General features: G+C 42.3%; 3 protein-coding genes across 15 annotated transcripts in view; 1 reads left to right on the top strand and 2 right to left on the bottom strand.

Annotated features, from left to right (window-relative positions):
- Positions 1-564: 564 nt before the first annotated feature.
- On the bottom strand, positions 565-17,041 carry NFS1 (NFS1 cysteine desulfurase). Its single transcript, XM_032606497.1, has 13 exons — positions 16,834-17,041; positions 16,108-16,217; positions 15,276-15,392; positions 14,216-14,299; positions 10,790-10,942; positions 8,514-8,607; positions 7,691-7,825; positions 5,009-5,166; positions 4,496-4,601; positions 4,335-4,416; positions 3,622-3,705; positions 3,118-3,207; positions 565-1,311 (listed from the first exon to the last, which is right to left on the bottom strand). The coding sequence occupies exons 1-13, from the start codon at positions 16,931-16,933 to the stop codon at positions 1,248-1,250; spliced, it is 1,377 nt and encodes a 458-aa protein (XP_032462388.1). The 5' UTR covers positions 16,934-17,041; the 3' UTR covers positions 565-1,247.
- Positions 17,000-18,589, top strand: ROMO1 (reactive oxygen species modulator 1). Its single transcript, XM_032606498.1, has 3 exons — positions 17,000-17,091; positions 17,279-17,409; positions 18,396-18,589. Exons 2-3 carry the CDS (start codon positions 17,279-17,281, stop codon positions 18,502-18,504), a joined length of 240 nt encoding a protein of 79 aa, XP_032462389.1. The 5' UTR covers positions 17,000-17,091; the 3' UTR covers positions 18,505-18,589.
- A 2,099-nt stretch (positions 18,590-20,688) lies between these two features.
- RBM39 (RNA binding motif protein 39) overlaps positions 20,689-27,275 on the bottom strand; it is a 30,041-nt gene continuing 23,454 nt past the window's right edge. For 10 of the 13 annotated variants that reach the window (XM_032606491.1, XM_032606485.1, XM_032606487.1 and 7 more), the window contains 5 exons: positions 25,005-25,055; positions 22,852-22,933; positions 22,266-22,371; positions 21,743-21,821; positions 20,690-21,654 (listed from right to left, as the gene is read on the bottom strand). In XM_032606491.1, coding sequence (XP_032462382.1) covers positions 21,554-21,654; positions 21,743-21,821; positions 22,266-22,371; positions 22,852-22,933; positions 25,005-25,055 — 419 coding nt within the window. In that variant the 3' untranslated portion in view covers positions 20,690-21,553. Of the gene's footprint in view, positions 21,655-21,742; positions 21,822-22,265; positions 22,372-22,851; positions 25,056-27,275 lie in introns of all 13 variants that reach the window. The other 3 variants (XM_032606486.1, XM_032606488.1, XR_004345924.1) reach the window with 3 other exon arrangements.

The following is a 27,275-nucleotide window of genomic DNA, read 5'->3' as shown; positions in this document are numbered from 1 at the left end:
CTCACCCCTCCTAGTGCTGGTAACATCCCACCTGTGGTTTCAGACCCACAAATGGAAAAATTCTACTCTGGCTATTTTGGCCTTCTCTCAGTTTCTCAAACACACCGTGTTTTTTTATGCCTCAGGCCCTTTGCTCTTGCTGTTCCTTCTTATTCCTCACTCATCCCTAGCTCTTTCGATGGCTAGAAATCATGTTTTTTGCTTAACACCTGCTCAAAAAATCTTTCCTAGTACACCCAGCATGGTAGGTTTTCTCCATTACTTCCCCTTACCACTCTATTTCTGCCATAGCACTCATCACAATCTATAATAGCCTTTTTGTTGAATTCTTACTTTCTGTCTACTAGAATGAAAGCTCAACGAGGGTCCTTTTTGATCCTGTTAACCAGTTTATCCCCAATATCCAGAATAATGTCAGGCACCTGAGAGGCATGCAAATTGTTGACGGAAGAGATAGGCAAGCAGACTCAGCTATGGAAATCAAGTGGAGCGGTAGTCTTACTCCACAATTCCCAAGTACAGATTGGAATTCTCCCTGAGCCTCTCATAAAGTCACAGAATAAATAGAGGAAGGTGATTTTATTTCTCTAATTTGCAAATTAACAATTTTTTTAAAAGAAACATAAATTAGTACAATAATAGGTAGAGTCATACACATATTTCTGGCTCCATTAGGTCAAAAGAAAAGAAGGACAAGAACACAAAGGAGACAAGCCTTCTAAGAAACTTGCTGTTCAGTCTATAGTCAACATGAAAAGGTAGCCTTTGGAGCCACAAAAAAGATGAAATCGTAGATGATTATGCTTGATTCTGAAGGAGTTAATCTCTCTGAGCAGCAGTAAGCAACAACTCAAATGTCCAAGTAGAGCATCAGGGTCCCTGAACAAAGAGCCTTCTTCTGGTTCCTCGGGCTCCCCCCACCAAGGGTATGGGCTCCCCAAGCAGTAGCAATATCATTCATAGCAAATGTCCCTCCTGTTTCAGGATGAGAACGTCCACTCACTACAAGACCACAGAAGGACTCCTGGAGAGAAATGGGTAGTGTTCCCCACCAAAGGAGCTGAGGCTGGAGAAAGATAGTTTTCTCATGTTTCTGTCTTGGAAGCAGGCCAATGCTGAAGTCAACCGGGCTATACCAATTCTGGTGTGAACATGGAGCAGCCACTGGGGGTAACAAGGTACCTGGCTGTGCGTGGGTTGATGAGGCAGGAGACGCCAGGCCAGCACAAAGTCAGAGGCCCACTCTTCTAGTGTTGGGTCCACTTGATGCTCTTGAGGTCAATGCCATCCTGCACCATCTCCCAGAGAGGGCTGCCAAAGAGAAGAGGTATTTGGATGAGTGAAGGCTTAGGAAGCAGCCAGCACTGGCTACTAGGCTGTAAGCCTTGACTTGCCTCCATCTGCTCTTGTCTCTTCTCTACCTCCTTGCCCTGATAGACCCCAACACAAGAGGTTATCAAGTCTTTCTCAGCTATATGTAAGCAACAACTACTGAAGCCCGCGTGCCACAACTACTGAAGCCCGTGCACCTACAGCCTGTGCTCCGCAACAAGAGAAGCCCCTGCTCGCCGCTGCTATAGAAAGCCAACATGCAGCAAAGAAGACCCCACGCGGCCAAAAAAAAACAAAAAAAAAAAACCCTAAAGAACTGAATAAATTCAGATGTTTTTCATTATTTAATTAAATTTTATTTATTTGGCTGCATGGCTTGTAGGATCTTAGTTCCCTGACCAGGGATTGAACCCGTGCCCCCTGCAGTGGAAGTGCAGAGTCTTTTTTTCTTTGAACAGAGAACAGGAGTATTTATTTATTTATTTTAAAATTTATTTATTTATTTATTTATTTTTGGCTGTGTTGGGTCTTCGTTTCTGTGCGAGGGCTTTCTCTAGTTGTGGCAAGTGGGGGCCGCTCTTCAACACAGTGCGCAGGCCTCTCACTATCGTGGCCTCTCTTGTTGCGGAGCACAGGCTCCAGACGCGCAGGCTCAGTAGTTGTGGCTCACAGACCTAGTTGCTCCGCGGCACGTGGGATCTTCCCAGACCAGGGCTCGAACCCGTGCCCCCTGCATTAGCAGGCAGATTCTCAACCACTGCACCACCAGGGAAGCCCTGAAGTGCAGAGTCTTAACCACTGGACCGCCAGGGAATTCCCCGTTATTTTATTTTATTTATTTATTTAAAATTTTTTAAATTTATTTTTATTTTTGGCTGTGTTGGGTCTTCGTTGCTGTGTGCGGGCTTTCTCTAGTTGTGGCGAGTGGGGCTCTGTTGTGGTGCGCGGGCTTCTCACTGCGGTGGCTTCTTTTGTTGCAGAGTACAGGCTCTAGGTGCTCAGGCTTCAGTAGTTGTGGCTCGCGGGCTCTAGAGCGCAGGCTCAGTAGTTGTGGCGCATGGGCTTAGTTGCTCCGCAGCATGTGGGATATTCCCGGACCAGGGCCCAAACCCGTGTCCCCTGCATTGGCAGGCGGATTCTTAACCACTGCGCCACCAGGGAAGTCCAGTTCTTTAGTTTTTTTTTCGTTTGTTTGTTTTGTTTTGTTTTTTTTTTTTTTTTGCCCCGGACGCGCAGGCTCAGCAGCCATGGCTCACGGGCCCAGCCTTTCCGCGGCATGTGGGATCCTCCCGGACTGGGGCACGAACCCAAGTCCTCTGCACTGCAGGCGGACTCTCAACCACTGAGCCACCAGGGAAGCCCCTTGTTTTGTTTTGTTTTTTTTTGCTGTACGCGGGCCTCTCACTGTTGTGGCCTCTCCCGTTGCGGAGCACAGGCTCCGGATGCGAAGGCTTAGCGGCCATGGCTCACGGGCCCAGCCGCTCCGCGGCATGTGGGATCCTCCCAGACCAGGGCATGAACCCGTGTCCCCTGCATCGGCAGGCGGACTCCCAACCACTGCGCCACCAGGGAAGCCCCAGTTCTTTAGTTTTTAAAGACACCTTTTTATACTCTGAAAACAAGTAGCCAAGAGGATCCACTTTCCCGCTTTGTGGTATCTCTAAATCCTAAAATTCAAGGATTCTCAAACTTTAATTTCTGGCAGTGTGAATACACAGCCTAAGGATAAGAGAGGAGCCAGCACAGCAATTTCTTCCAAAGGGTCTCTGGTACAATAGTGCATACCTCATTTCTCGAAGACGCTTCACATGGTAAATGCACTTCTCCACTGTGTAGTCTACTTCCTCCTCTGTAGTGAAACGGCCGATTCCAAACCTGAAAAAGACACAGAGAGGAGCTCTGCATCAGACCTGTGGCACCAGGGTAAATTCATTCAGCAAATACTCAATGAGGATCTACTCCACAAAAGACATGGAGAGAATATGGTCCTTCCCCTAGAGGGCAGAGTTTCTCCGAACATGGTCTGTGCGCCACCTGAGAATCACTCTAGAAGTTTCCTACTCCTTCTCCAAACCTAATGAATCAGAATCTCTAGTGTGGCACTCAGACCTCTTCATCTTCCACAGACTTCCCAGGTGACAGTCAATGAGGTCTGCGAAACACTGCTCGAGAAACTTTCATGAAGAATGAAGAAGGGATAAGTTTAACTAAATTGAGGAAGACTCTAACAGGAGAAGAATAATACAAAAGAGGATGCCTTCCATAAATGCTGCAGCTCAAATGACTGACCTGATAGAAGAGTGAGCTAAATCCTCATCAGTGCCAATTGCTCGAAGGACGTAAGAGGGCTCCAGGGATGCAGAGGTGCAGGCACTGAGGAGAAAGACACAGAGCCTTGCTCAGTTCAGCAATAAATCTGCTTTTGGCCACAAACCTCCAGTCTTGCTCCCACCCCCAGACCCCTGGAGTCATACCATGGAGACAAAAGTGACATTCTAATCTGACACAGCGAAAGGGCCAGACGCTGCTAGCTGCTCTGGCCCCTGTGGAGGATAACCTCTTTGAGAAGGACACTGCCAGAGCATGACAGAGCATGATACCACGTGAGCTAGGTGTGACACCAAGAGGCAGCAGAGCACCAGGTGCTCACTCCCCTACAACCAAATGCATTATCTGTACAGGCCTGGACAGCAGCTAAACCCTTGGTGGCCTCTGAAGCATCCTTGAACTCTGGAGGCCTGTAAGAGAACTACCAGAATAACACTATACATGCATCTCCTGGGACCACAAAAGGCACAAAACTCTACCACAGGAGGCCCTCCTAGGGTGGCAAACTTTAGCCTGTGCCCAGCCAGCTAAAATTAGGTGCTTACAAAATGACTTTTACTCTCAACTAAGAGCTCTTGTGCCTGTCATCTCCACAATGGGAAGCTTATTAACCTAACACTTAAAGCCAGACTAACTGGTCCTGCCACAGTCCCTGTCTATCCAATCCAACTCACCTTCCCGAGGATAAGGCAACATCCTTGAGTGCCATCAGCAGACTCTCCCCTTCCACATATGCAAAGGAGAGGTTGATACAGCCTGGAAGAGTGAATTACTATGAGAGAAGGCTCAGAGTCTCCAGCTCTTCCAGATGGGGACAGAATGGGCACGTCTGTACCTGGGTAATGGTGCTCAGGGTCCCCATTCATCACCACGTCTGGAAGGCTCTTCATTATCTTCTGTGTCAGTCGTTCTGCTAACTTGGAGATCCGCTTGTGGTCATACTGAGGAGCAGGCAAGGGAGGACTAAGCATAGTGACCATTAACAGCTCAGAAACACACAGGACGAGGAGCCCTGCCCGGTGCCCAGAAGTGACTGTGCATCTGACCCACCTATTGCCCTGTGTTGCTCATGGAGACCACTGTATCCCCAGCACTGAGCACAGAGATGCTCAATAACTGGACAGATGGTTTCAATAACCCAGAATAAATGAGCTGATAACTACTGAAGGGCCTGGATGTTGGAGCCCATAACACCTCCCTCAATAAGATGCCAGCAGCACTGGGACAAAGATGGTTTTCTTAAACCTCCTCTTCTGGCAAAGATCTGACCCAGTCATGCCCAGAAGCCTCAACACAGGAGACCCAGCACAGGGGAAGAATCTGTGGGAGGGAACTGCTCTCCGCATACCTCCATCTCTTGCTGTGCCACCTCACACGCAGCCCCCAGCCCCACCACCAAGGGTGTTGGGACTGTCCCAGACCGCATGCCCCGCTCCTGCCCCCCTCCACTCTGCAGGGCCTCCACACGCACACGGGGCCGGCGGCGAATGTAGATGGCACCAACCCCTGGGAAACAAAGTTTATTACAGAAAAAGAGAAAAAGGAAAATGCAGATGAAACAAAATATCACTTTTCAAAGGGGTCAAAATATTCTTTCAACTTTTCTGTAAGCTTGACATTTTTCAAAAAAAAAAGATTGGGGGAAAAGAAGAAACAGCAGCAAAAGCATAATATTTATCAAAATTATTTTATACCAGAAAGAGTGACAGCCAAAATGGTTTAAAGTAGCTCCCTATGCATGTATAAAATGACATCATGCAATGCAGCATTATTCATAATAGCAAAAAATTGGAAACAACTTAGATGTCCATAATCAGGAAAATGGGCAAATAAATTATGGTACATCCATGCCTGAAATTCAAAGGAGGTGTATAAAAGAATGAGGAAGCTCCTGTACTACCACTATAAAATCTCCAAGATACATTGTTAGAACACTGGTGAAATGTGAATAATGTCTGTACTTTAGTTTAAAAAAATTAAAGATGCATTGTTAGGTGAAGATGCAATGAGTGTAGTATGCTACTGTTTGAGTAAAAAGGGGAAGGGGGGAAGTATATATGTGATTATAAATGTATTTATTTATTTATTTTTGGCCAAGTTGGGTCTTGGTTGCCGTGCATGGGCTTTCTCTAGTTGCAGTGGGCGGGGCCTACTCTTCGTTGTGGTGTGCGGGCTTCTCATTGCGGTGGCTACTGTTGTTGTGGAGCACGGGCTCTAGGTGGCGCGGGCTTCAATAGTTGTGGCACGCGGGCTCAGCAGCTGTGGCTCGTGGGCTTAGAGCGCAGGTTCAGTAGTTTCAGTGCACGGGCTTAGTTGCTCCACGGCATGTGGGATCTTCCCAGACCAGGGCTCAAACCCGTGTCCCCTACACTGGCAGGCAGATTCCTAAACACTGTGCCACCAGGGAAGTCCCATATATGTGATTATAAATGCATAAAATAGGTCTAGAAAAATACTCAAGAAACTGTCTCCCTAGGGGGAACTGCATGGCTTAGAGACAGAGGTGAGAGACTTTCCACAGTGTACTTTTTTGCAGCTTTTGAATTTTGAACCATATTACCTTGTCTAAATAGAATAAAAATTTTTAATTTAGAAAAAAATTAAAACCTTGAGGGGAAAAAAAGGGGAGAAGTCAGAATGGAAGTAAAAATTAGCATAATCTCCTAGGGTCTATCAAAACTTAAAAACGTATACAACTTGTGACTCAGCAAATCTGTTTATAGGAATTTCATACCAAAATATGAGCATGAATGTACAAAGATATTCACTAAGTAGCCAAGGGTTTTGAATAGAGTGAGCACTTGCTGAAGGTCACCTTCTCCCTCACAGAACAACTACTGACTTATTGAGGCAGAGACTACAGGTACCATAGCAAGTAAGGCAATGGTTCCCAAATTTATTATGAAGGACCCTAGTTTTAAAATAATTTATGTGCCAAACTGCATTTATTAAGAAATATTTCATTTCCCCATTAAAATAAAATCAAATTCAAGTATCCTACACTGTCTGAATCTCTGCAGTTCCCAGGTTCAGAGAGTCAGTGCTCAGATACTACATCTGGATAGTGAAGGATACAATGTTATCTAAATCTATTTAGATCCTGAGTTCAGCAAGCAAGAGTTTGGATAGTGAGGGATACCTGTACATGTTTACGGGCTGATCAGAGCTTCTGCTCAATATGAGTTAATTTTATCAAAACAGATTTATGTACAAAAAAAGCCAATAAGCCAATTTTAGTTAAAGATAGAACACCTGTTGGGCTTACAAAAACACGCTTTACAACCTCTGGGAGCCTTTAGAAGAAGTCTCTCTTATATACTTCCAGGAGTTATCACACCTTTTTCCACAAGGTGTACATCCAGATGACACACCCCGCAGACACAGCAAGTGTACTGGCATAACCAACCACCACAGGCCCTCACCCAAGAGACAGAGGAGGAGTTGTTCATTTTGGATGGGTACCTCCATAAAATAGAGGACAATAGTCTCTTCCCAAAGATTGGGGTGCAGAGGCAGAATTCCACCTAGAAAACATTCCTAGGCCAATAGGACCATAGGAAACAGACAAGTATCCTTGAGAGAGTAATAGGAGCAAAGACTACTAAAACTAGGAACAAACACCAAGAAACATAAAAGCCCATACAATCTTCCCCTAAGGCTAAAGCAAGACACGAGGGAATGAAGAACTCAAAGAATATTGATCTGCAAATCACAGTGGGGTAGACAAGATAACTGGACTTATCCAGCTCATTTGATATGACAAAACCTTTGTTCCTCAACCAAATTAACATCTACATGAAAGTATTTTCTAAAGAGACCAGTGAAGAATGGCCTGCTATATAGTAACTGCTAGAAGCTACCAATAAGCACATGTTCCTAGCTATTGCTAAATGACACTTGCATTCTGCAGGGCACTCTGAATATACAATTTCCTCTGAGAGCAGTGAGAGTCCCCAATGAGTCCCAGGAACACCTGTCAAAGAGTTTGCCAGGAGGTCCAGAGAGGAGGAACTCTAGGAGGGGCTAGTACCTTTTGGACCATAGATTTTGTGACCACTGATGCTCATGAGATCAATTTTCATGTCGTTGACGTCGAGTGGGATTTTTCCAACAGCCTGGGCTGCATCAGTATGGAAATACACCTTTCTGGAACTGCAAATGTGCCCTGAGAAAACAACAAAGGGGAAGAACCAGAGCACAATGTTAGGAAGTAACCTGGCAGTGGTCCCACAATGTACCATGAGATCTAAGGCAAAATTATACATGGCATTGGCCACTAGCCACATAGTAAATCACTTCTCTCTCTTTCTGTCTCTGTCTCTCATTCTCAGCTCTAGTGTCCTTGACTAGAATAAACAACAGCAAGTGCAAAACACCCAATCAAAACACCCCCGATATTCTGATTCATAAGACTCTTCCTACCTCATTAACACTGGCCTTTCAATATATCAGATTAACTTTTAGATCCTTTTGATTTAAAAGAAGCAAAGATTAACAGATCTATTTGCTAATGTACCTAAGAGGTTACAGGGCGAGTGCCTCTGGCTCTATGAGCATAGTAAAAGAGATGTTCTAAAACAAAAAAGGTAAAAGAGGAAGAGAAAAAAGGTGGAGGTTTTTTGTTTTGTTTTCTGCACCAAGTGCAATAAAATGAAAACAACATACAGGGTACTACACCTGGATTCAAATACTAGCTGTGCTACTTACAATATGTCCTTGAACAAGGAACTGAAGCTCTCTCTCTCTTAGCCTCCTTACCTCATTCTATAAAGTGTTACAGCTCCTAGTCCAGTCCTGCTCCTCAGATGGATCTCAGTGGTGGGCAAGCGTCAGGGTCCACCCATGATACTCACCTATTTCTGCAATGGGCTGCTTCACTCCAATCTCATTGTTCACAGTCATGACTGAGACCAGACTGGTATCCGGCTGGATGGCAGCCTCTAGTTCCTAAGAACATCAGGAGTAAGGAAACTATATAGTACCAACAAAGTCCTCCCTAACTCAGAATGTATGCAAGCTTAGTCTTGAAAAGGGGCCTTTCACTACACACCTACCGGAGTGGGTAAAATTAAAATAGTGACAACACAAAATGCTGGCGAGGAGGCAAAGAAACTGGATCACTCATATACTACTGGTGGGAACCTAAAATGGTACAACCACACTGAAAAACAGTTTGGTAGTTTTTGTTTCTTATAAAACTAAACATGAAATTACCATATGACCCAGTAATTGCACTCTTGGGCATTACCTCAGGGAAATGTAAACTTAAATTCACACCAAAAAAACCGATACATAAATGTTCATGGTAGCTTTATTCATAATAGCCAAAACCTAGAAACAACCCAGATGTCCTTCAACAGGTAAATGGTTAAAGAAACTGTGTACTTCCATTACATGGAACACTATTCAGCAATAAAAAGGTACAGACTACTGAGACATGCAACAACTTAAATGACTCGCCAAAGACTTATGCTAAATTAAAAGAGCCAATCCCAAAAGGTTACGTACTATATTATTCCATTTACGTAACATTAGTGAAAAGACAAAATTAAAGAAATGGAGATCAAATTAGTGGTTTTAAAAGAAGACCATGGGACTTCCCTGGTGGTCCAGTGGTAAAGAATCCGCCTTACAATGCAGGCGGATCTGATCTGGGTTTGATCCGTGGTCAGGGAACTAAGATCCCACATGCCATGGGGCAACTAAGCCCATGCACCACAACTACCGAGCTCGCGCGCCCTGGAGCCTGCGTGCCACAACTAGAGAAGAGAAAACCCGCAGGCCGCAACTAGAGAGAAGCCCGCGCACCACAATGAACAGCCTGCGCGCCGCAACGAAAGATCCTGCATGCCTCAACAAAGATCCTGCGTGCCACAACTAAGGCCCGACGCAGCCAAAATTAAAATAATTAATTAATCAATCTTAAAAAAAAGAGACCATGAAGCGTCATTGTAGTGATAGTTACAATGAAACTACACATGTGATGAAACTGCATAGAGCTAAACACACACACAAGTGCGTACAAGTAAAACTGGGGAAATCTGAGCAAGATGGATAGATTCTATCAACATCAATATCCTGGTTGTAATATTATACTATACTTCTGTAAGATGTTATCATTAAGGGAAACTGATAGAGGGTACATGAGATCTCTCTGTATTACTTCTGACAACTACATGAGAATCTATAATTATTTAAAAGTTTAATAAAAAAAAGAGGGGGAGCCTTTCCTACATAAGGTTGTCAGAGTAAAAAGCAGCAAAGAACAAAGTAAGTAGTAAAAAACAAGGCTACTATTTTCAACACTGAGGTAGGGACCACATTTGACTAAAATATTTATCTTAAAGAAATTAGTAATCAACCTCCCAACATCTATTATGCTTTCCCTGACACTGGTCTAATGTAGGTTCTCAATGTTATGTTTCTCTTAGTTTCTTGTTTACTTCCTTTATTGCATATATCCCAATTCATAATTATTTCATTTATGTGTTTGTTTACATGTTAACTGTCCCCTTCACTAGAATATAAGTTCCTTGAAGGCAGGGACTAACATCCTACTTAATGGTGAAGCTTTCATCTAAGATCAGGAAGAAAACAAGGGTATCTGCTCTCACCACTTTTATTCAACTGGGCAAAAAAAAGAAATAAAAGCCCTCCAGGTTGCAAAGAAAATAGTAAAATTATCTCTATTTGCACATCACAGGGATCTGTCCAGGGATGGATTTGTCTAGAGATGTCTAGGGATGCTGATATCCAAAATTTGGTGGAGAAGATACCTGGACCCAAAATTGACATATAAAGATATTGGCCAAAAAGGGAAATATTATTCACAAAAACTACACCTACTCTTTTGAAGGATGAGAAACATCAGTGCAGGGAGAAGGAGGGCAGAGCTTTCCCGCGGTGGCTGTCACACAGACCAGGAAGCACCAACAAAGCTGAGAAACAAATCTTCCACAGAAAAGGAGGACGCTACACACTCAAGGGGAACATACTCTGAGTCACACGGCAAGGCCTATTTCTCTAAACCCCTCCGTCACCATTAGATCTAGTCCTTCAAGCTCCAGCTGAGGCTGAAGAGATAGATTTATAGGCTGAAGCCAGGCTCCTCCTATTTTGTCCCTCTTACCTTCAGGTCGATGACCCCACTCTTCTTCACTGGGAGGTAGGTGACCTGAAAGCCATCAGCTTCCAGTGAACGGCAGGAGTCCAAGACACATTTGTGTTCTGTCTGCGTGGTGATCAAGTGCTTTTTCCGTGATCTGTAGAACCTGGCCACCCCCTAGAAATTGGCAGTGGTGAAAGGAAGAAGAATATACTCAGAGAGACAGCAGTGACTTCCATCCTAGTTGTAGGGAGTAAGTGGACAAAGGCAGCATGCTCCAACATCAATTATCTGACACCAATTGCATGTCCTATAATTCAATTTAATTCTGACACTAACTATCCCAAATTAGCGCAAATCCCACAGGTTAAGGGCCTCAGTCCCGCAAGACTGCCTCCACTTCAGATGCCAGCCGTAAGGCCTAGGTGTCACAAGTCACCCACCCATACTTCCCCAGCTGGCTACAAATACAGGGCTTCCCACAGTCCCCTAAGGTTCAATAATTCTCTATGATTCACAGAACTCAATGAAAACACTATATTACTATCATAGCTTTATCACAAAGGATACAACCCAGGAACAGCCAAATGGAAGAGATGCACAGGGTAAGTTCTGGGGCAGGGAGGGGCACAGAGTTTCCATGCCCTCTCTCCGTAAATCTAAGAATGCCACCTTCCAGTACAACCATGAGTTTGCCAACCTGGAAGCTCCTCTGAGTTTTGTTTTCCAGAGTTTTTATGGGGGTTTCATAACACAGGCACAACTGATTAAATCATTGGCCATATGACTGGACTCAATCTCCAGCCCCCCTCTCTTCCCCAGATGAAAGTTACAACTCTCTAATCACATTCTTGGTCCTTCTGGAGTGGCCAGCATGTCCCTTGAAACTATCTAAGGGCCCACCATGAATCACTTCATCACCAGAAACTCAGGTATGGAAAAGGGGCTTGTAATGAATAACAAAACACATTCCTAGCATTCAGGAAACTGCAAGGTTTTAGAAGCCCTGTGCCAGGAACACAGGACAAAGACCAAATATATTTTTTATTGTACCATAGGTGGAAAATGGGGAACATTGCTATCCTTGCATACCAGGAAAAGTCTGTCTCTTTTATTTCTATTTAAATACAAAACATGCAAATATGGTGATACCCAAAGCTGGCAGTGCAGAAGTGAAACTCATAGACGCATTCCTTGCTGATAGCATTATTTACACTATAATCTCTTCAGAAATCATTTACAAAGATGTCTTAAAAGCTGAATTCACACTCTTTACTGTGATTCCTCTTTTGGGAATTTACCTTAGGGCAGCGGTCCCCACCCTTTCCCCCCCCCCCCCCCCGTACGCGGGCCTCTCACTGTTGTGGCCTCTCCCGTTGCGGAGCACAGGCTCCGGATGCGCAGGCTCAGCGGCCATGGCTCACGGGCCCAGCCACTCCGCGGCATGTGGGGTCTTCCGAGACCGGGGCACGAACCCGTGTCCCCTGCATCGGCAGGCGGACTCTCAACCACTGCGCCACCAGGGAAGCCCTCCCCACCCTTTTTGGCCCAGGGACCAGTTTCATGGAAGACAGTTCTTCCATGGATGTTGGGGGAGGGGCAGGGTTCAGGCAGTAATGAGAGCGATGGGGAGCGGCAGATGAAGCTTCACTCGCTCGCCCGTCTGCCGCTCACCCCCTGCTGTGCAGCCTGGTTCATAGACCGGTAGCGGTCCATGGCCCCGGGGGTTGGGGACCCCTGCCTTAGGGAAATATTTCAAAGGATAGATGAAGCTTTAGAGACAAAATATGCTTTAGTTATATTTACAATCCTTAAAAAAATAGATTAAACACCAACAACAAAGAAATGAACAGTAAACTGCAATAACACAACTCCATGAAAAAGAATATAGTTAGTTATATTAAAAACTATCGAGTTTGAAATGGAAAAACATAGGATATGTTATTAATGGTTACAGAAGAACAAATGTAGCATGCTACAATATGTGAAAATATTAAAAGCAAATTCATATGTATGTATAATTTGTTTTCTGGAACAATACTAAACAGACTTGAGGTCAGAATAGGGGAGGAAGAAGTGGAAGACCTACACTTTATTTTAAACCTTTCCATAGGGTTAAAAAAAAAAAATCTCACCACATATGCATGAATTCCTTTAAAAAAATTAAAATAAATAAAATGTGCAACCCAGTCCCTCCCAGAGCTTATAAGAATACTATTTTAAAAGCAGAATATGAAACTAATTAGGCCAAAACTATAACTACATAAAAACTGTATGTTCTTGAGGACAAGGAACATAAAAATGAAAACATTAGAAGTTCCCTCCCCACCTCCTATCTCACTTACCCAAATCCTCTAACAGCAGACAGATATTTACTCTACCCTTCCAGGAGACCAGAGGAAAGCTGTCGCAACTACTCTAGCAATCCTTGGCCTCTAGGTTTGGGAATCTGCAGAAACCTTCAAAGCAAACATTTTCTAAGTTCTGAAAATGCTCCCCATTCCAGAAACCATTCTCATCTTTGGAGAGACCACACCCCTGGCTCTGTGGCCTCTGCAGTCCCAAGGAAGGATACCTTCCTTCTAAAGGGATCAGGCAGAGTACTGATGACTCTGGAACCTGGCCTATGTCTAGGCCTCCTTTACTCAGTCCAAGGTCAGAAAAGCCATACTTGCAACACAGGTGAGAGACAGTGGTGAGAGGGGGTAGAGCCAGAGTTGAACCTACAGCAGCCCACAATTTATCAGAGCCTTGGTATTTACACAAGTGACCCTGGCAACCAGATCCAGTCAGACGTGTTTATGTTCTGTGAAACACCGACATGACTACTGAGACTGGAATTTTACTTTTGTTAGCACCGAAGATCGGTAGGTCCTAAGGATAGAGTGACTAATCTCAGAATGGATGATCAAGTGAATGTCTGCAGACGGCACCACAGCAACCAGTACAAAATGGGGACATCTAAAGAAAACAGGAGGAACTTGCTGCAGACAGATCTAATCAGAAAGAAAGGGAAGGCTGAGAGGAAGGCAGCCCTGAAATCACAGATATGTGTGAAGCTGGTAACAAGAAGCAGAGAAATATATCCAATTACAAGTGTATTCTGGACTTCACTGTGACTAGATCAAAAGGATGGGGAAAAGGCTTGAGTCACCATTATTTACTCTTTGAAGTAGCTGCCATCCAAAACACCACATGGTTGATGGTCCAAGAGCCACCTCCTTTCCTATCCAACTACCTCACTGAACTCAGTTCAACAGGAGCAAAGACTTAAGATAGAGTAGACTGCAAAGGGCTGAAGGAAGCAACAAATCAGAAAGAGTATGTGTATTTTCTTCACAATAGGGTGAAAGTGGGTAGCTGGGAAATATATATGAGCCTAAATGATGGCAGGACACCACCTCCCAGGTCAGGAAAGCCCAGATATGCCCTTTGGTTCCCTTCTCTTACCTTAATTGCTATGTTGTTGGATTCAGTAGCGCCACTAGTGAAGATAATCTCACGAGGATCAGCCCCAATCAGAGATGCTACTTGCTGCAAGCCAAGAAACAAAAATAAGTAGCATCAGTTCCCTAGGCAGGAATGCAGCTGCAGAGACAACTAAGACAAAGGTCTGGAGCAAGAAGAGCTCCACTGCATTCTATCAACTGCTCAAGAAGCAGCTCTGTACCCACTAGAATCAGACAAGGGGATGTATTCAGCTACATCCCAGATCCCAGGCTCTTTTCCAGCCCAATACAAAATAATAACTTTGGTGTTTTTGAAAAAGCACTTATTGAGCTCTTAGTATGTATACGCATCATGTTAATAAACACATCACCAGGACTTCCCTGGTGGCGCAGTGGTTGAGAATCTGCCTGCCAATGCAGGGGACACGGGTTCGAGCCCTGGTCTGGGAAGATCCCACATGCCGCAGAGCAACTAGGCCCGTGAGCCACAACTACTGACCCTGCGCGTCTGGAGCCTGTGCTCTGCAACAAGAGAGGCTGCGACAGTGAGAGGCCCACGCACCGCGATGAAGAGTGGACCCCGCTTGCTGCAACTAGAGAAAGCCCGCGCACAGAAATGAAGACCCAACACAGCCAAAAATAAATAAATATATAAACACGTCACCAGAACTGTCTGATTTAATCCACCCAATAACCTCAAGAAGTAGGAACTACTACAATTTCTATTTTCTTTTTCTTTCTTTCTTTCTTTTTTTGGCCATGTTGGGCGGATCGCAAGATCTTAGTTCCCCAACCAGGGATCGAACCCAGGCCCTTCCCAATCTCCATTTTCAGTGTGAGGAAACTGAGGCTTCGAGAAATCAGATAACTTGCCAAAGGTCACTTAGCTAGGAAATGTGGGAACTAATCAAATGCCTTCAGAGGGACTCCAAAGGCCTGTTCTTTGAATCTCTTCCTGAGAGAGCCCCAAGCCATTTCCACCTCCACCCACAGCTACAAAAAAAGAAATGCCTCCCACTGACCCTCTGACATCAGAACCTCCTGGAGTCCTCTGTACTAACCTGGCGAGCACGTTCCATGGCTGCCTCACTCTCCCAGCCATAAGCATGTGTCCGGGAATGTGGGTTCCCATAGTAGTTGACTAGGTAAGGGAGCATGGCATCAAGCACCCGAGGGTCCTGAGCATAACAGAATAGATCAGTCTCCTTGAGCCCATAGTTTACTCGGGCCCCACTCCATCCCCTGAGACCTGCCCAACCTGCCTCAGCACACTCCCAACCCTTCAGACCCTGCCTAGATTAGGCCTCAAACATTCTTCCATCCCCTCAGGTACTAACCAAATTTTAGCCTAATATACTCCCCTACCAACCCATCTTAAATCAGATTATTCTACCATCTGCTCAGATAATCTACAAACATTGCCCTGTCCTGATAGCCGTGTCTGCAGGTGTTTCCACTCCTGCCAAGAAATGTGATCTATGAGAGCCCAGGACATGACAGAGTCCACATGTTGATGAAAACGTGCATTAATATTCAAGTGTTTATCATGCGCCAGGCGCTGTTCTAAGGGCTACTTTATGTCTTTTAACCTATTTAATTCTTGCCCAAATTCACGTAGTAAGTAGCAATCCGGCTAATTCCAGAGCCTATGCTTTTAACTACTACCAGAGTGCCTGCACTGAGTGATGTGTCCAAGACCAACAGCTAGTAAGTAGTAAAGCCATTTCTACAGGATTACAGCTTAAGCCTCCTGACTCCTGGCTCATTGCTTTTCCCAACACACAGTTCTCAATGGCTCTTACTTCTACAGGGATTCAGCCATTTCTGTGCATTGCCACTTCTACAATATAATTCCTAAAAACAGCTTGGGGAAAGCTGCCCCTCAATCCTTACCAGAGGAGTTGTAGCTTGCACATCCATATACAGAGGTCGCAGCACTGATTCCGCCTCCGGAGCAGTGGCTGCATCTGAGGGAACAGCAGACTGGGGAGCATGGTCTACAACTGACAAAAAATAGAACGGAGTGGCCACGTGAGAGGATGCAACTCTGCACACAGGGCATCCAAGAGAGCAGAAGGTAAAAGCTGGATGGAGGTGAGATAAATTTAAGGGGTGCTGAGGTCGAATCTCAGTGGAAAAGGAAACAAAACATCAGAAAACTTGAGCCAACTGTAAAAAGAGGTAAGGGAGAGAGACAGGGTTCTTGGAGGGGGGTGCTGAGACAACATTCAAATTGCATAGTTGGGAGTGAGGAGACCTCTGAAAGGGCAAAGCCACTGAGAAGGAATGTGGAGACGGTATGTAAGATCTCCTTCAAAGGTTACTGGCTGGACGACTGGCATCTCTAAAATTTGGCCAGGAGAGGTCCGAAGGCCGAGCATCAAGGGCTCTGAGGGCCTGCAGGGAAGGATCTGAAGTGCGGGAGGGGGGCGCGCGGCGAAGTCAACCGTTCGGAGGGCCGGCATGAGAAAGTTTGAGGGGTGCAGCCAAGAGGAAGGGTCAGAGGGTCTGGGTAGCGGGCGGAAGAGGGAGGCTCCTGAATATGCAGGTGCGTCTCCGCGCCCAGGGGAGAGATCCTCGCCTCCGGGGAAGTGGCAGCGAGCGAGCCCCGGAGCGTACCGCGCAGGCGCAGCCCCCGAGTGGGTGCCTTCGCCCTCGGCCACAGAGCGGCGGGGGCGGCCGCGGCCACCAGCCTCCAAGAGGTTCTCAGTAGCATCATCTCGGTGGCAGCCCTGCGCCCGAAGCGGCTGCAGTCCCCAGCTACAGGCCCCCGGAAGTACTACTCCGCGCCCCGGAAGCGGTTCCTCTGACCGCGAGTGCGCTCCGCCTCGCGTTCCGTGTGAGACGTAGAGCTGAGCGACCAAGGCCGCGAGCAAGGTAAGGTGGGGGCACCGTGGCGCGGGGACTCGAACGCTCAGAGGGTGATGGAGCCGGGCTACACCCTTCTTTTCCTTCCCGGATTTCCCCGAATCCCCCGGCCCGCTCCCTGCCCCACCTCCTACGCCCCCTGCCCGACTCGGGCTGGCGGGTAGGCCCACACTCCCCAAGCCTTCGAACCCCGCAGATGCCGGTGGCCGTGGGCCCCTATGGACAGTCACAGCCAAGCTGCTTCGATCGCGTGAAGATGGGCTTTGTGATGGGTTGCGCCGTGGGCATGGCAGCCGGGGCGCTCTTCGGCACCTTTTCCTGTCTCAGGTGAGGGGCATGGGCCGTGATCTCTGGGCGGGACTACCGGACTTTCCCGCCCCACTCGGCCTGCCGCTGGAATAGAGCCTACTTCTTTCCAATTCCCTCGCTGCCCTCTAACGAGCGAGACTGATTTCCTAACCACCTTCAGTCTGGGAGGACAGGTTGGAAGCCTAAATGGTTGAGAATATGAGCTCTGACTCAAACCACTCAACGGCCCCTTACTCATTTTGTAACCTTAGGCAAGTTGGAGCCTGGGTTTCAAGTGTAAAATGAGGTCAGTAACCTCTACATCATGTAGTTATAAGGCTCAAATCAGACCACTCTTAGCACACAATCTGGCACGTGTTAAGTGCTCAATAAAAGGCTATTCTTACCGTCTTCCTGCTGTTATATTTATTTCCAATTGCGCATAGCGAAACAAACGATTAAATTTACTGGGAACAGGATGTAGAAATTAAGCAGATAAACTCTACACCCTGTCATTTTCACACACAAAAGAGACTATTCCCATTTTTCCAGATTGTAAATTATCATTTACTGAGCACTTACTGTCAGTCACGGTGCTAAATGCCCTGTTATCACAACAGGGCTGTGAATGCTGTCCTCCTCATTTTACACTTGACACAGCCTGTAAACTGCATTCTTAGTTCTTGAACCCAGGTCTGACATCCCTATCATTGTTTTAACACTAGGAAACCGTCTAAAAGACAGATGTTTTATTGGATCGTAAACCAAAATGGTTTCCCTGTCCATGTACTTTATACTGCTTCTGTTGCCTCCCACAAACATAAGTCAGTTGACACATTCATCAGAATCCACCTAGAGACCCTAATGGACCCTTTTCCTTGGCATTACACAACCCATATGGGAAGAGATAATATCCTGCCAGACTTCAGCAGTGCCCATTATAAACACAAATTGGAAAAGGGCAGTTAATGTTCCTCCCTGCATTTTTGTTCCCAATTGGCCCCATCTTGGTTTCCTCCTCTCAGGATCGGAATGCGGGGTCGGGAGCTGATGGGCGGCATCGGGAAAACCATGATGCAGAGTGGCGGCACCTTTGGCACATTCATGGCCATTGGGATGGGCATCCGGTGCTAATCAGGGCAGTGGTTGCCCACAACATCCACCCCCTCCCATCATTCCCAGCCCATGTACTATAATAAAACAAGTCTGAGTATTCCGAGTTTCTGTTAGAAGCATTTTTTCTCTCAGCCTGTTACCCAGCTTGGTTAGAGATCTTTGCAGGTGAGCTAGTGAGGTTTGGTGTCTTGTTTCACAAGACCTTTCTGTTAATCCAAAGTTGGGGGGACTTCCCTGGTGGTCCAGTGGCTAAGACTAGGTGCTCCCAATGCAGGGGACCCAGGTTTGATCCCTGCTCAGGGAACTAGATCCCACATGCCACAACGAAGACCCAACTTTTTAAAAATAGTTTAGAATGATTCTGCATACCTGGAACTTTTCACAGATTCTAGTAAATCCTTATTATTCAACCCTTTAAGGTTGGTGCTATTAGTTTTTCACCTTTAAAATGTTAAGTCTAGATTTTCCTCAAGGTCACAAGGTTAGCTATTACATTGTTCACCCAAAAATTGTCCTTCAGATATGACTTGATCAGAAAAAGAACAAATTCAAACCAACTAACCTCTCAGCTTCATGAATCCCAGAAAATTTTCTAACCAGCCACCAGTGAAGATGTAAACTTTACCAACTGACCCCCCCCCCAATTCTATTAATTGGCTTAAGGTAGTTTCGTTTCCCTCACCTGTACAAGCAACATATTCCCTGATATTGCTGAGTTCCCCTCAAATATTTCTCAATCATTAAGAAGATGGTAATGTTATAATAAACTACACTGGAATATTTGGGGGGCATAAAGACACTCAGATCTAACTGCAATCAAGGACACTCCCAGAAATTACAGCACCTAAAAAATTCACAACCAAATTGGATGTTGTCTCAGGAATTGATTAAAGGATCTCACTCCAAATAGCCATTTGAGCTATCTTCTATTTGACTGAACTCTTTAACAAATTTGCTTTGAACATCATTTACAACCCAAATTTCTTTTATCTAGCTTTGGCTGTGTTGGGTCTCCGTTGCTGTGCACGGGCTTTCTCTAGTTGCGGTGAGCAAGGGCTACTCTTGCACGAGTTTCTCACTGTCGTATCTTCTCTGGTGGAGCACAGGCTCTAGGGGCACAGGCTTCAGTAGTTGTGGCGCACGGGCTTAGTTGCTCTGCGGCATGTGGGATCTTCCTGGACCAGGGCTCGAACCTGTGTCCCCTGCACTGGCAGGCGGATTCGTAACCACTGTGCCACCAGGGAAGCCCTACAACCCAAATTTCATTCTTTGGTGGTGGGCAAATTTTTGCCACGTCTTAACAGATGAGATTAAATAACATCTGAAGGCACCTTTGCTGGCCCAGTTCCCTAGAAAGGAATGACAGAACAAACCTGATAGTAACTTGATCCAAGAATACATTTTTAATTACTAGGAGGTAATCTGGAAAGAAAAAAGTTGGCATTATGTATGTCTCTGCCACCCAATAACACTGCTGCCTGGTGTTCAAAAATAAAGTCGAATCTTGAAATTTTTCTTCAGGTTAAATAACTGAAGCAAGTAAGGGAATTACAAACATCCCTCAAAAGGGTTGGTAGAAAACTGTGATGCCTCTAAACTCAAACTGAGTTATCTTCATATCTGAATAAACTGTAATAATTATGATTCAGCCCTAACAAATCAATACAGTAGTAACAGAAATTCAGGCAGGTGAGGAAATCAGTATTGGAAGGAGCAATTAGCAGCAACATCCCCTACTCAAAAGATTCAACCTAGACACAAAAACTTGAAGCAGAGTTCAGAGTATAAATCATGAAGGGTTGCTGCCCAAGTCAAGTTAAAGCTCAAAAATGCAGTTAAATCAATTTGGGAAACCAGTTTGAACTTACACCATTTTCTCCAGTATTTGCTTTTAAATAACAAGGCATTTTTTTCCCCCACAAATATGTCCAGAAAACGTAGGAGAGACTTAAGGATGCCCAGGTTTGAGGCCTGGTCAAATCAGTTTGGTTTTCTTTTTGGTAAGTTCCTCAGTTTTGATATAATACCCTAAATAAGTAGTACGGTACTAAGACTGATACAGAAGAATGTAGAGGGACAACTTGAGGGCAACAGTTTCACTAAGAATTTTCCCAAAGAGGCAACTAAAAAGTCAAAGAAACTAATATTCTATTTCCAAGTTTCTGTGACTTTAAAACATTTCAAAAATGAAGATTTCTTGTGGCCTTTTTAAGAGAATTTTATTTGAGTGGTTCTTACAAAGATTGTTGCAATATGAAAGTCATTTGTTTGATAGAAATATCAAGCTGTCTTGTCAAACACACTGAAGTAACCCAAAAATATATTTCAGAGCTCACAGAGCTTAAAAAGAGCAAAGATTATATGCAACCAGACAAAACCTATTTCTGCATTTCCTATTTCTTGCTCAGACTGCTTTGCTTACCAGACTGTCACTAAACATCTTGAGGAAATGCAGGGATCATTTTGTTTGGAATCTTAGACACACCCGAACACATAATATTTACAAAGAAACTTTTACAGATACATTAATTGAAAAGATACCATCCAGAAATGTAATTTTGAAATCTCCTTTTCTTGCCAGTTGATCAGAATGCAAGATGAGATGTTAATCAAACAGCCCTTTTAGCTGTCTTGAATTTCCATAAACTATGTATTCCAGAAACCTCTGCTAAACCATTAACCAAATATCAACATTAGTGAAATGTAACTGCTGTGTAAAAAGTTAGGCTTCTGAAACATTAAAAACATCATTACATCCCTGTCTGCCTTTTTATGTTAAGCACATTTGTTCCCCTAGAGCTATTCCTATAGATCCTTAATGTAATTTTCTACATGTACATTTAAAAGGCAGAACAAGAGAACAGCTTTGTATACAGTGGGATTTGCTAGTTAGGGAGAATGAGCACACTGCATTCCTGTTAACATTTTTATTTTTTCAAGGTAACAGGAACTGTATACAAATGACAGCAGACCCTTGCCTCTTTATTTTTATCTAAATAAAAGATAACTCAAGATGAATTCTCAAGAAAGAAAAAAAGCTATGTACATAAGGGACTATTATTTTCCTTCATCGTCTACTTGGAACCAGTAGTTGTGTTGCTGTCATGGAATCAGGAAAGAGGTTGTGGTAAGTTGGAAGAGGTACATACGCTGCTGTTATCATTTTACCTGTTGAAAGAAACACATATGGTCGTTTAGCTTCTTCACTTAGATTAGACCATTAAAAACAATCACTCAGAAAAAAGGTCAAACTCACCAGCAAACCACCTGCCATGCAATGCATTGACAGCAGCAATGGCTGCAGCAATTGATGGGCACTTCACATACACATTGCCCTAAAATACAACAAAAAAGGTTAAAGGTGTGATATACAACATGGATTCCAATAGGTTTATTCAAGTTACCTACAGAAAAACTGCTCTATAACTACATAATTGTTCCACTAGCTAATATATATAACCTAGAAATTTATTGAAAATACTTCATCATCCCCAAAACTGGCCTTGTTACTATCTTCTATGATGTGAGAGCTGCTGAAGAATGAAATCAAGGTGCCAGAATTTCATGGCAACCTCTGAACACTAACCAGCAACAATAATGCTACATGATGACCTGAACTATTTTAAAAGTGTCTTTACTTTGTAGGGGGTATATTTAGTCAGTATGCTAAAGCTTCTCTCAGGAGAAAACAAAAAACCCCAACACGCTCTAAGGAAAAACAGTGATCATAATATGCCCCAAGTGTGTGAAAATTAAGACACAAGAAAGTAACAAAATACCTGAGCTGAATTTTTGTCAACATAAATATGAATAACTCCTCCATGTTTATTACATTCTTCAATCACATCATCTTTAATCTCTGTATCCCATCCAACTTCTTCTTCTCTGTAACAAAGTATTAAATCTATGAGACACTACTCAAACTTATAAAATGATACACATATATTCCAATCTGTCTAAAAAATCTTAAGTGTGTTATTTTAAAAATCATTTGCTTAACATTTAAGTGGTTAATTGACATCTTTCAAAGATACTTATACCAAGTTTATCACCATTTCATAGGACCAGGAAAAGAGTATACTGGTGATACAAATAAATACTGATACAAACTTCACAGAAAACTACTAGATATAAATGGAAAACATAAAATCTACAAAGCTTTCAAATGAATTCCAATCTTACAAACACATTCAAGGGAAACAATTCATAATGTGCAGGAAAATAATTATACTAAAAGGATCAAAATTGTGGCAGTGTTTGAACTATGAAATATGTTGAAAACATGCTAAATGTTAACTTAGACAAGTTAAACATTAAAGATTTCACAGCATACCCTTTTGAACTTGACCAAAGTATATTACTTACGTTTGAGGGTTAAACATGTTAGAGAGTTGGAAACACTGTGTTGCAAGAGGTTGAACAGAGGCAGCTGCAGCTAATGCTGAAGCTAAAAAAAAAAAAAAGAAAGGGAGAAATCAGTTTCATGGAAAATGCATCAGAATATCCCTATGAATAAAACAAAGCCCAATATAACCACTGGACCCACAGGGTGAAACTAGGGTAGTCAGTCACTTCACTAATTCACCATATTCAATAATGCTATCAAACATCAGTGTATATGACAATACCCCATTTTAGCTGCCAGAAAGCTAAGGCAACTTAGTATTTGAGATAGCTGATCCTAAGCTGGGACTTTTGTTTTTAGAAGGGAAGTTAAACCTTAAATGTAGTGAAAATTCATTCAATTAGACAAATATCAATAATACAAACAAGAAAATAAAAACAAGACTGATTTCGTAGGACTGCTGGAGTTAATACCCTGAGAAGCAGGGGATGATGCAAATACAGTATTAAAATGCCAACTAAATCTATACCATGTTTTATTTCTTATGTTTCTGCCTATGAATATATAGTTACATATTTTCTTTTAAATATATAAACATTATAAAAGGATGAAGTTTTAAAAATAATATACATAAAACCATCCAAGTATTTAAGATTTAACATCTTAGGACTATAAAACCTACTACAACATCAAATTAATATTTTTAAAATGATTAGGTCTGTTCTAGCAGGAGAAAACACTAAAAAGAGTAATATGTATCTATAATAGTCATTGTTAAAAATAAAAAACTACTGGACACTAATACTTAGGAGCAAATTTAAACCAATGTTGGTTTTAAGTTTGAAGTGCATTTTCCAAGACAGTTGCTCCATTGCTTTTATGTGACTTAGAAAACATTACCAGTAGCTGTTACAGAACTCACCGTAATCATAATATTTGACCAAATTTCATTCCAATACATAACAATAATAAACAAAGCTATGGATAAAACAGTGCATTAGAAATTATGGTAATTAAAATGAACAATAACCTGAGTAAGTATAAGAAACATACCACTGAATAAAAACTAGGGCTGTGCATGAAATACATCATAAAAAAGATAGTTTCTGATAGAGTAACAAGTGCTTTTTGCTTCTTTATAGTTTACTTCAATAAACAAGTATTTGTCTTTCATAAAACTTTGTATGAAAATAAAAATGCTAAGATAACTAACGTCAAATTCTATTGAAGAAAGTTAAAGATGCAAGTGTGCTTATATTACAATAAAAAAAACGAAGCCCACTGTGTACCTTTATCATAAACAAATGGAATGAAGTATGCTTGGAAAAAACACTAGAAGGTCACTGTATGCTATGAATACTGAAAAATATTAGAAAATGTATCGTGGAAATATTCCAGCTCAACCTAGATGAATGCAGAACACAATGAATTCAGCATAGAAATATAACTAAGAGGAAAATCCACCAGTTCTACTTTTAAAAATCTGTTAGGAAAAAAAAAAAGATTGAGTACAATTGTCTCTTTTGCTGAAAAAATTAAGATACACATTTAATTCCTGACTATCAAGGAACAAGAAAAGACCTTTTTCATACAGAATCATTTACCTAAACGACTTTAAGTATATCCTGTAAGATACCAAATTACTGCAACAAAATGCTGTATTAAGTGGCAGAGATTTACTTGATAATTGAAAACTAAGAAAATAGCCTATTTTATAAATTGTTTCACAATCTCTGAAATCTGCATGCAATTTAGTTCTGGAAATCTCATTGCTTGGTACTGCTTACACAAATCACTGGAGTTAGTTTTTCCTAACCTTATATTAAGTTCACAGACTCCATGTTCTAAAAGATTTGTCTACCAAAATGACAAGTTTCATTTTCTGATATCTATATAAAATGTACAATCAGAACACAAAGATAGGCATACAAAGTTGAAAATAATTCTAAGCAAGCTATAGCAAAAAAAGCATGGACATTTATCATCTTTATTCATGTAATTGTAATGACTTGGATTAGGCCTTCTGGCTTACTGTTAATGACACTGTATGTCATTCTGACAAAACTGGGCCCAAAATACAAACTACAGTAATAATTATGATAAAATATATATACACAACTATGTCCTGCTACATTAACATCCACTTCAAAAACAAATAAAAAACTCAACTCACCTTCAGTCTGTTGGGAAAGTCTTGTTTGCAAATCTATAACAAAAGAGAATTCTACAGCTCAGTGCAGGAACAATGAAGAGCCTCAACTAACAGGGTAAATGTCAGGAAAGCATTAATAAAAGAGGACTATGGTAGCAGGGTTTATCAAAATGAACTTATAGTAAAACCTGGCAGCCAAACCTCCTTCCCCATTCCTCATTGACAAGGCTGTGGGGCCTTTTTCTTTCCTCCTATCCTAGGAAACTTATGCCTCTCTATTCCTATTCCTAGAACTCTTCCACATCTCAAAGGCATTCCACTATACTACTCTTCACATGGGAATAATGGGAAATGGGGAAAGGGAAGCACACCAGTCAGAAAAATGCATGAAAACCCTGATCTTGAGAATTCAATTCCAAGTACTTGGGATATTCAACTATTTATTGTTCTATCAGTGTCAGTAAGCATTTTAAACTTTAGAAGTTTATGGTGAAAGAGTAAATACTGCAACAGTACACGTCAAACACTTTCAATAATCTACCGATTAAGTAGTGAAAAACCCCATTCTAACCATATGTATATATTATTTAAGTTCTTTTAAGTTGTCATGTCCAGCCCAGAAGGTGGTAGTTTTATTAGGTCTGATTTCCTGGCCTATTCTGGAAATTTAATGAGGCAGGAATGAAATCTAATCAGATTTACTATATGTAGTACAAGAAAAATCTAACCATCTAGTATAGAATGGTGATTTCTACCAATATATTTTCTCATATAATCATTAAAATTCTACATGAGAAGGCCAATTAAGAGAAAGCTGCCATCAAGTGAAAGCAGCAGCAAGTGTGAAAAGTGAAGAAAATGTCACAGTATCCAAAGGTATCTTCAAGTTTAAAAATTATAGATATATGCAACATAGAAATTGTTTGAATTCAGTAACCTTATTTTCAGTAACACGTGATTCAACCGCAATACTTTATTACCATTTGGGCTTCTTGTTGAGTATACAAAATGATCATAAAACATAGGCAAAAATGAAAAGGGATCTGCAGCCCAAGTCACATGGGGATGTAAGAATACCTGGGTCCTAGGTGCTCAAAACTGGCATCCCAGGGAGTTGAAGAAATGTAACTGGTGTATACTGAAGGAACTTGAAGAACCATAGGAACATTGTCAATAAACTTTAAATTATAAAGCAATTTGTCTTTTTTTCCCTAAAATGGGGAAAAATGTATAGCTATCAGAAATCCATGCTATATTAACTGTATATAAATCAAAATTTCAAAAATGGTTCTTCAGGTCATTTGTAACAAGTTAGGAAACAAAGCATGGGTTTCATACAGATAAGAACTAACTTATCGTAGAAAAGACCCGTTAAACTTCCAGAATAAAGACATGTGGATATAGTGATAGGCCACTCTTGGTTTCAAAAAACAACTTTTAAGAACTTCGGCAACAAGGGCCTCAAATATTGACATCAACACTCAGCGATTTATCTTATTTTAACAAGGAATGTGTAAGGTTTTAACGACAGAAGAAAAATACCCAGTTATGTAAATATTTACCTTAAAATAGAGTGCTGATTATTAATTCAGTAGTAATAGCAATTTACTGGAAGTTTTAAGAAAACAGTACGAAACTTTAAAATCATCTATCAACACTAAAAAGGGGGAGTATAACCAATAGTTAACTAAATGGCTATTTTAAGCAATCCATGGACATTTAGAATTTTCAGCCTTAATATAAATTACCCAGTTAAGTGTGCCCAGGGAAGTACAGTAATTCTTCATTCATCGTAAGAGAGATAATGGCTTAGGAAAGTAATAATGTCTAACACTGAAAAACTATAGGCGAAGATATTGTTTACAAACCAAATCAACATATTTGATACAGCAGCCAGGATATAACAGAAGATTGTTTAGAAATGAATCATATGTATTTGTATTAAATCCCTAAAGGCACCAGCCTCTAGTGAAATATCTAGAATATGGTAAACACTCTAGCATTTTTCTAAATTATTGAAAAAATGACCTGAACAATGGGAAGCAATACACGGATACAGTTTTCAGGTAAAATAGTAACTGTCAAGCCAGAGACTAGGATAAATTTCTGAAGTGATGGGTTTCCTTTAGTATCTTCAATTACAGTATGTGACATTCTATGACTACGTGTTCACTGCAAAGAAATTAAATGTCTAATACTTGTTTAAATCAAAACAATAATTTATTCATAAACACAGAAATGCATTAATAGTTATAACTGTCCTTCTCATATGAATACACTAACATGATTGTC

Source organism: Phocoena sinus, chromosome 15 (genome assembly GCF_008692025.1).
Source record: "Phocoena sinus isolate mPhoSin1 chromosome 15, mPhoSin1.pri, whole genome shotgun sequence".
NCBI classification, from domain to species: Eukaryota; Metazoa; Chordata; class Mammalia; order Artiodactyla; family Phocoenidae; genus Phocoena; species Phocoena sinus.
Note: the sequence above shows the minus strand (reverse complement) of the source record. Positions and strands in the feature narration are given on the sequence as shown.